The 10,486-nt window shown below is 38.9% G+C and overlaps 1 protein-coding gene across 3 annotated transcripts in view; it reads right to left on the bottom strand.

Moving 5' to 3' along the window:
- Window positions 1-746: 746 nt before the first annotated feature.
- The window catches only part of SH3RF3 (SH3 domain containing ring finger 3), an 868,906-nt gene continuing 859,166 nt past the window's right edge, over window positions 747-10,486 (bottom strand). For all 3 annotated transcript variants that reach the window (XM_063953826.1, XM_063953827.1, XM_063953828.1), the window contains one exon: window positions 747-2,745. In XM_063953826.1, the coding sequence (XP_063809896.1) occupies window positions 2,577-2,745 (169 nt within the window). In that variant the 3' untranslated portion in view covers window positions 747-2,576. The remainder of the gene's footprint in view (window positions 2,746-10,486) is intronic.

Genomic DNA, 10,486 nt, shown 5'->3' with positions numbered 1-10,486 from the left:
ATACTATATATCAACGGTCAAGTACAACCTTTTTCCTTTGAAATTCCATGATATATAAGGATACAGTTTAATGTCAGTGTTATTAATATTGTTACTAGTCATTACTAGAGTATTTCGAAATTTTAGTGGGTCACTCGGTCCTACAATGCAGTTGAAATCTATACTATAGCAATAATGTTCAGGTAATTTATCATTACAAGGAATTCAGGGTGAAAAAAAGTTTCTAAGCCAGACACTAATGTCTTATCAATGAGTGATAAATTTCACTGTGAGTGATAAATTGCACCAGCCAATCAGCTCCTAACTTCCATGTACCAGGCTGTGTTTGAAAAATGACAGTTAGCAGCGGATTGGCTGGTGCAATGTATCACTCACAGTGAAATTAATCACTCATTGATAAACAAGGGCAATCATTTTCAGTGGAATACACAGTAAGGGGTATATTTACTAAAGTGCGGGTTTTTAGAAGTGGAGCTATTGCCCATAGCAACCAGCTTCTAGCTATTATCTTCTAGAAGGTGCTAGACAAATGATAAGCATAATCTGCTTGGTTGCTATGGGCAACATCTCCACTTCTAAAAACCCGAACCTAAGTAAATATGGTCAATTCTGATCAATTTACAATCAGTCAAAATCGACCTTTAGGAAGAATAAAATCTCAAGTAGGACCTAACTGCTGTGCAGGGCTATTATAGAGACCCAGTGGGGCCTATTGTGATTCCAAATCAATGAAACAGAAAACAAACTTGTCATTGTAGTATTGATTTTATGACTCTGCCCTATATTTAAAAGCATTAACATAAAAAGTATAATAAGATATTATCTTAAATACCACATAGGTGAGATTTAATTCTGTAACACATTTTAGAATAATCAGCATTATGGCCCTATCATAGGATTTAAAAATGTACGTAAGTCATGTATATAAAGTGAGATTCAGGCCTGATTTATTATATATTTAATTATTGATGACTAAACCATATGGCATTGAGATTAAACAGTAATAGCTTGGATTTTCATATCCAGTAATTTCATTTTAGCAAAGAAAAGATAGCTTGCAGTTGATTGAAATGGTCATGCCAGTACAAATGATGGCTCAGACGTGGTGCTTGACAGTGTAAAGCCAGGCCAATACTGCCAGTTCTAGATTAACCTTACAACTCAACGCTATTCACTGTATCTTGACATTTAGTAGTAATCATACTGTTAATTATTGCACCGACATACCCCTACAGGCCTATATATTTGCTGGTTCTTTGTATTTATTGGCATAACACAGATGTAGACCTGCATCTCCAGACATTCTGTTTAATAATACCATTTCAGAATCTGAGCCAAGTAACAAGGATTATACCTCAACACAACTTTACAGTCTTACATAAGTATTTTCCTTACAGGGAACTTGCAGTGTTCTTTTTACTAGCACATTTTTACTATATAAAACATATTAAATTATAAAGCACAATGGAATATGCTAGCGCTATATAAGTAACTGCTAAATAAAATAAATAAATATTCAAGATAATTGCCTTGTTTCCCAAATGGATAAATGTATGACTTGTAATTTCTATGTCTTCTTTTTAATGCAGACTTATCAATTAACAATGAAAAACCATTAGTCCCAATCACAATGTTTATAAATTGTTTTTATGGGCTGATTGAGTCATTTTATTACAGTTTCTACATTTTCTCTACCCTAAAAAAATCTATTGTGCTTTTCTGTAATTTTTTGGCCTGTATGTTCATGTGTATTTGATCCAATGCATTTTGGACTATGAAAAGCCATTCTCTTATAAATGTAAACATTTTTGAACAATCCGAAGGATGACTGAGCAAAAGATTTGGGCAAAATGTTTCAAAGTAGCCACAGTTGCAAAACATAACATTTATGCCGAAATGTAAACGTTGCAATAATAATAATATAGCTATAAAATAAAAGAGCAGTATTAAATGGCTTGCTAAAATAAATCAGATTATTTTTATGTAGTTTTTTGTTTTATTTTTTATTATTTTTAAGTTGTTCTTTAATGTGTGCAGTTATTACTATTGCTGAATAGTTGTAGATAAAACATACTGTTGGTCACTTCATATTTTCCACTACATGTAGTGTATAGTTAAATGTGCAATGCCCATTGGCCAATTCATATAACGTATCTTTCCTGCATAGGCAAGTAATAAGAACACTGCAGTGCATACAAATAAGTTAGAATAAAACATTCATTTTAAAATAATTTCATTTATAATGTATACATCACAAATAGCAAACATGGTCAAAAAGCACATCTTCTCAGTTTGTGGTTCCAAGCGGAAGGCACTACTCCAACATACCATTAAATGTTCCACTCAGCCACTTCTCAAAGGTGTACATCAAATTCAGTGTTCTCTTTAGATGTTACGCTGATGGTCCAAGTGTATCTTTGGAAGTCACAATGGCAACTCATATTGATTTGGCATCCTTTATTCCTTGTGCTTATTCTTTTGTGTCATGTACATCTTAGTCCACATTTTGTTCTTCACACAAGATATGGGACAATATTGGATGCTACTTCAGTTTAAAGACAATTAGTATAAAGTGATCAGAAACTTTCTACAAAGCTTCCAGGGAAAAGCCCTGTCCTCCCATTCCTCTGTAATGTTCCCTTATACCAGCCATCTTCTCGCTTCTTGTGGACAAACACAACGTCGCCTTCTTTCAGCTCGATTTCCGCTTCACTCTGCGGTGGGTATGGCACAACAACACGATATCTAAAATATACAACATTATTACTACATAAACATCACAAGAATCTGAATACGATTTAATTGGTTGATTAATATAACCATCATGGAGAAGATATTTATACTATTCTACTATTTCCTGTAAACATTTATACCAAATCCTTGTTTTTACTTTCTTCTATCTCTTATCATTTTAAAAACTATATAGAGAAATTAATGTATGTGGCACAGTTGCAATATTGGGCTAATAGTTTGATTCTTGCCCAACTGATTAACATAATTGGTTAGGAAAAATACAGGCGTTTTCAGTACGATATAAAAAATATACGAAATTTTTAAAGACAGTTGTTTGTTAACTCATACTTTAAAAAGGGTTGGGTATGCGTGACCGGTGGTCAGGAGACCTCTGGTGGTATCCCGGCAGTGGAATGCCAGCGAGGGGGGGGCGAGCGCAACAAGCCCCTTGCGGGCTCGCTGGTGACCTGCTCTCGGCACAGGTTCTATTCCCACGCTATGGGTGTCGTGGACACCCACGAGTGGTAATAGTCTCTTCTAGTCGGCATGCCGGCTGTCGGGATTCTCAGGGGGCGGGATGTAGGGGGAGGTGTTGTCAGGAGACCGCCGGTTACATAACTATATCCCCTTTAGGTAACTCATCACTCTTAATAATTATGAGAGATTAAAGTTCACTGCGCCCCATCTGTTAAAAAGAAAGGTTCAATAAAAGTTAAAAAAACATCATTTAGCTTCCGATGAAACCATAGGTGATGGAGAAACATGTCAAGGACTATTAGAAATTATACTTTTAACCGCTGCTGCTTGTGGTCTTTAATATCGTATTAATACATTACTTACTAATCTGTCTACATACAGTAGTTTAAGTATCCCCAGAGTACTATAGTTTAGTTTACAACTGATCTCTAAGCTACTGCATACAGTATATACATCAGTAGCATGACTTTTCGATACAGCTGTAGCTGTCATTAGCTCTGCTACTAATCTTCTATTTATGTGCTGATAAGATATTATATTATATTACTGCAGCCAAAATCATGAGAATTGTCACAAATGGCAAATGAAGTTTGCAGCCACAATTCTTCTATTTTTATGACTTTTAATAAACTGAATTATGCTGGGAGCTTGCAGATCCTACCATGTGCCCATCAGCATTTCAGCAGTCTATACAATTTACTTCCCACAAAGTACTTCATTATTCTCCTTTTCTAGATTTATGTTCAGCTGAACATCAGCCCCGTACATACACTAATAACATCAAATTTAATAAAGTTTATAAATTTTTAAAGGCACATTTTAAATATATAAATGATATGTTTCTGTTTATGTTAGATAACTTAAATTAAGGAGGATAGCATTTGCAATGTGTGTTACAATGAACTTATGCTGATTACTGAGTATTTATATTTATAATAGAAAGGGGACACTAGGAGAACAACACATCCATAAACCCCAGATTCCAAGATCTCAGCTTGTGGCAGAAAAAGGTAAATTAGTTTAAGAAAATCCTTGTGTGCTATAGATGACTTTATTAGTTTAGGTACAAAGTGTGAACGTGCTCTGAATATAGAGCAAGAGAGAAAGCAGTAAATATAAATCAGCTTAGATGATTTTCGGGTTTGGCCATATCTATCTGCGTGAATAAAGAGAGTAATCACTCTACATTGACAACATAACATCACATCAATGTTCTAAATCACATCTTAGCTTACTCATTTTAAATCAAGAGTTCTATACATTTCTTTTAAAATCTCTTGTTTTTTTCAAATATATTTAAACTGTAAAAAAACATTTTTTGGGACTTATATTACTATGGTTTACATGTATTGTAGGCATTAAGAAAAAAAAGTCACCAGTCATTTTTAAATACAGTGTACTGTACAGTACATAGTACAAAATGGTTTCAAGGTCAAACATACGGTATGTACAGTGTACATAAGCCAGCATTTAACACTAACAGATCTTCGCATATACTACAATAGCAAAATTAGTAGTAAATATTTTGGTTACAGATAGTGTGAACCTAAAATAACTAAAACACTGAAGACTAATAAACCATTTTGATCATTTCTTGAATACTGCAGTTTGTTATACTTAGGCTACTTTCATCTATGTGCGTGCTGGAATTGTTATATATGTTTTATAATATAGCTACTGTATAAGTGATCAAATGCATGACATTCAGCATGATCACTGAGCTCTGTGACCTGTAGAAATAGTCAGTATCATTAAGTGTTGGCAGAGTGTTCATGCAGTCTGACTCCCACTGTAGATAAGATGATGCATGCACTGGAACACTGAGTCTCTGTAGCTGAGATCTACTCCCAGTCTCAGCTCTGCACACTTGTACACCAGGACTCTGTCTCTCAGTCTCTCTGTGTGTGTAACACTCTCCTCACTCTTTCTGAGATGGAGGAACAGGAACTTACATCATATAACTCCACCTCCGAGTGACTCCTGGCACTAGAGGTCTAACACTAGGGGATGCACTCATAGACTGGTACACAGAAGGAGACAAGTATAGAGCGCACCATGGTGGTCATTCCGAGTTGATCGCTCGCTAGCAGTTTTTAGCAGCCGTACAAACACTATGCTGCCTCCCACTGGAAGTGTATTTTAGCTTAGCAGAAGTGGGAACGAAAGGATCGCAGAGCCGCTACAATTTTTTTTGGTGCAGTTTCAGAGTAGCTCAAAACCTACTCAGCACTTGGGATCACTTCAGACTGTTCAGTTCCTGTTTTGACGTCACATACACTCCCCGCGTTCGCCCAGCCACGCCTGCGTTTTCTCTGGTACGCCTGCATTTTTTCGAACACTCCCTGAAAACGGTCAGTTGCCACCCAGAAACGCCCACTTCATGTCAATCACTCTGCGGCAACCAGTGCGACGGAAAGGCTTCGCTAGACCCTGTGTGAAACTACATCGTTCGTTGTAATAGTACATCGCGCGTGCGCATTGCGCCGCATGCGCAGACGTGCCTTTTTTTGCCTCATCGCTGCACAGCGAACGAATGCAGCTAGCAATCAACTCGGAATGACCACCCATATCTCCCACTCGCTCAAGACTGTCTCTGGTCACAAGTTTAAAGAACGTGACATTTTATCAAACAAATCAATAAAGTCACTCCTGTAACCGAAAACATAATGTGAAGCAAAAACAGTAAGAATAAATCAACATTAACCATATTCTAGTCTAAATTTCATCAGAAATGCAACCAGTAAGTGTGATGACAGTCCTTTTGTCAACATGTCGGCAATATTTTCTTCACTTGCAACATTGGTGGTCATTCCGAGTTGATCGCAGCCAGCAACTATTTGCTGCTGCTGCGATCAACTAGCCCACGCCTATGGGGGAGTGTATTTTAGCTTAGCAGGGCTGCGATCGCTTGTGCAGCCCTGCTAAGCTAAAAAAAATTCACACAAAACAAGACTAGGCCTATACCTACTTACCCTGTGCGATGGATCCAGCGATGATGGGCTCAGCTTTGACGTCACTCTTCCACCCTCCGTTCACCTGGGCACGCCTGCGTTTTACTCACCACTCCCCGAAAACGGCCCCAAACGGTCTGGATCCGCCCTGCACCGCCCTCTTTCTGTCAATCTTCTTTGCGGTCCGTCCTGCGACTGCTTTCTTCTTAAGCCATGGCGTAACCCGACGACCCGTCGTCGGGCAACGTCGTGCACGCGCACTGCGGCCGCCACGCATGCGCATTCTGCACCCGTTCGCACCGCAGTGATAAACCGCTGCGTGCGAACGGGTCGGAATGACCCCCATATTCCACATTTACGGACTTATTTTCCACCAACTCTCGAATTAAATGATGTTTTATAGCAATGTGCTTAGACCGTCAATGATGCTTTGTGCGACAAGAAAGATCAATTGCTCCCTTGTTATCACACTTTATGTTGATGATCTCACTGTGGTAAGGAAGACCTAATTCACATAAAGTCTCTCTTATCCAAAGTGCTTCTTTTGAAGTTTCTGTGAGCGCCATGTACTTTGCCTCTGTTGTAGAAAGAGCAACTGTGGGTTGTTTCCTACTTGCCCAGCTTATGGCTGTGTCTGCTAGTGCAAACAGGTATCCAGTATAAGAACGTCTATCAATCTCATCTGATCCCCAGTCGGCATCACAGAATACTTTTAAGCTGGTATCTGATGATCTTGTAAATTTCTCATTTCGTAAACTTGTACCTTTGAGGTACCTTAGTATTCTCTTTACTGCAATCCAGTGTTGTCTCCCAGGATTATTTGCGAACTGGCTTGCCCGACTCACTGCATGTGTGATGTCTGGACGTGTCCCAATGCTTGCATGCATCAAACTACCAATGGCATTTTGATAAGGGATTTCTTGCATTTCCTCTATCTCCCTTTTGCTGCTTGGTGATATGGCCTTGACCATCTTTGTACTTTTATCAATGGGAGTACTTATTGGTTTTGCATCTGTCATTCCGTACTTGAAAATTATTGCCTCAATGTATGTTTATTGGTCAATTGTGACAGTTCCCTCTTGCAGGTTTTGTACAGTTTTCATGCATAATCTTTGTTTAAGCTGATGCTTGACATCAGTAATGTGATCTTCTTGACCTGCTAAAAGTAAATCATCCACATAGACAGCTATGGTGATCAACTTTTCTTTGATAGTTTTGTGGTATAGGCAGTGATCAGTCTCTAACCTAACAAAGTTAATTTCTAGTAACGCTGCATCTAACTTTACATACCAGCAATGACCACTTTACTTGAGGCAGTATAGCGACTTCTTTAAGAGACAAACTTTCCCAATTTAGAATATGTCCATATCATAATGTTCAGGTGGTTCCATATACATTTTCTCAATCAATTCTCCATTTAGGAATGCGTAATCAAAATGTAGGTGATATAACTGTAGATCATGTAGTATTGACAGTTCTGTATCAATTGCTGACTTCCACTCGGTCCAATCACTCCTTGACTTTGCTTCCTGTATGTTTTGAGGTTCACAGTAAGCTATGTTTGCATACTCCTCACTGTATTTCTTGGCTGGAATACCTTTGTTGCATCTCGTGGAACTTCTGTTCTCTGACTTGTTGTCTGCTTTGACACTCTCAGACTCAGACACGCTTTCTGCTGCCTGTACATCCAATAATACATTTTGTTGTTGCTCCACTGCTCCAGTTAGTGGTGCTGTCTCGTAGAATACAACATCTCCGGATTTAAGAAGATGTTTACTTATAACATCCCAAAGTCTGTATCCTTTGCTTTCATCGCAGTAATCCGAGCATTATGCATTCTATGGATTTTGGATCTAGTTTCTCCTTTTCTACTTTGGTATATGTGCAAAAACTTTGATCCCGAAGACACGAAGATGACTGATACTTGGCTTTGTCACGGACCACGCCTCCAGTGGCGTTTTACCTTTGATGGCTACTGTAGGTGCACGATTCTTTAGGTATACTGCAGTAGATACTGCTTCTGCCCAAAACGTATTTTCCAGGCCACCATCACTTAGCATAGTCCATGCTCTCTCAACAATTGTGCGGTTTGCCTGCTCACTCACGCCATTTTGTTCCGGTGTGTAGGCAATTGTTAGCTGATGCTTTATGACACATTTTCTAAGGAATTCGGCTAAGACTTTGTTATCATACTCTTCAACATTGTCTGATCTCAGTAACTTTAGTTTCAGACCTGTGTGATTCTCCACCAGATTTTTGTACTCCACAATTTTGTTGACCACTTCACTCTTCTCTTTAAGAAAGTACACGTGTATCATTCTTGTGGCGTCATCAATGAGAGTCGTGAAATACCTGTAGATGATTGATTCTTCCTCCATTGGACCACACACGTCTGTGTGCACTAGAGCTAATGGTGTCTCTGCCCTATTAACTGACTTTGAAGTTTGCAGACATCTAGCAGTTTCTAGATGTTGTCATAACCCAGATGACCCAAGCGTTTGTGCCATAGCTCCATTGACTGTTTTTCCTCAGTAGTCATCATTGTAGTACACTCCTCAGTGTCCAGGACATATAGTTGGCTGCACCGGGTTGCTGAAGCAATAACAGTCCCTCTTTTATTACGCACCATATACTTGCCCTTCTGAAATTGGACTTTGTAGCTTTTTTCTCTAGGACGCTGATAGCAATGAGATTACTTCCTAAATCAGGCACGTACAACACATCTTGGATATCTGTTACAACTGTCTCACCAATTTTTAAACGTACTGTGATTGTCCCAGCTTGTAATGCAGTAAGGGCCTTATTTCCTGTAGTGGGTAGACACACGGTGTTAAAGAATTGAACTAATGCTTATTGCAACTGAAATGTCTAGTGGCCCCCGAGTCCATGTACCAGCAATCCTTCCTGTGACTATCTGCTACAGTCAATGCTGACTCGTTTGGCTTGTCACGCTGCTTTTGCGCATCACTGTAATTTCTCATCTTGCAATCTGAAGATTTATGTCCTATCCTGTGACATACAAAACACTTGAATTGGTGCTTTCTGGACTTTGTGCCCTTTGTGATCAAGGCAGAACCCTCAGCTATGGTCTCGACAGGAATATGTTCTTGGAACTTCAGCAACATGGCTCTTACAATCTCCGTTGTCAGTTTAGTGTAATTTGACTCTAACACAACCACCAAAAAAATCAAATTTTGGCGTCATATTCTGTAACATGGCCATTGCGACCACTTCCTCATCCACCTGTGCCTCCACAGATGCCAACTGCTGAGCTATCGACAATAACTTATCAATGTAATCGTTCATGCCCTTGCAGTCACTCAGTTTCGTTACATATAGCATGTGTCTTAAACTTATCCTTCTCATGAGACTTTTATCTTCATATGTATTTTGCAGGGCTGTCCACATGTCATAGTAATATAACATAGTAACATAGTAACTAAGGTTGAAAAAAGACAATTGTCTATCGAGTTCAACCTATTTGTGGTCTCCTATGCAGTCTTATTATAGGACTAGTTATTTTTATGTTAGGACTAGTTAAATTAACTATAATGCGTGCCTACGCACCATAACCCTGAATATCTTTATCCAATAGGAATTTATCTAACCCATTCTTAAAGGTGTTGACTGAGTCCGCAGTTACTAATCTCTCAGGCAGGGAATTCCAAACACGTATTGTCCTTACTGTGAAAAAACCTTTTCGCCTCAATGTGCGGAAACGCCTCTCCTCTAACCTAAGCGAGTGACCACGTGTTCTCTGTGCTGGTCTTATAGAAAACAGGTTCCTCCCAAGCTCTGTGTATTGACCCCTTATATATTTGTAGAGGTTGATCATGTCCCCTCTTAGTCTCCTCTTTTCCAATGTAAACATGCCTAGCCTTGCAAGCCTTTCCTCGTATTCCAGCATCTCCATGCCCTTGATTAGTTTGGTCACCCGCCTCTGAACCTTTTCTAGCTCCAGGATATCCTTTTTTGTAATATGGTGCCTAAAATTGCACACAATATTCAAGATGTGGCCTCACTAGTGATTTATATAATGGGAGTATAATACTCTCGTCCTTTGCATCAATTCCCCGTTTTATGCATGCTAATATCTTATTAGCCTTCTTTGCTGCACTCCTACTTTGGGTACTGCTGCTTAATTTGTTATCTATGTGAACCCCTAAGTATTTTTCCAGTACAGAATCCCCTAATATTACCCCATTTAGTATGTAGGTGTAATTTTTGGTCTTGCCCCCACAGTGTATTACCTTACACTTGTCTGTGTTGAATCTCATTCTCCATTTTGCTGCCCATGCTTCCAGTTTAGTTAAGTCGTTCTGAAG

The sequence above is a fragment of the Pseudophryne corroboree genome, chromosome 2 (genome assembly GCF_028390025.1).
Source record: "Pseudophryne corroboree isolate aPseCor3 chromosome 2, aPseCor3.hap2, whole genome shotgun sequence".
Taxonomy (NCBI): domain Eukaryota; kingdom Metazoa; phylum Chordata; class Amphibia; order Anura; family Myobatrachidae; genus Pseudophryne; species Pseudophryne corroboree.
The sequence above is the reverse complement of the archived record's forward strand: the minus strand, read 5'-3'. Positions and strand labels throughout refer to the sequence as shown.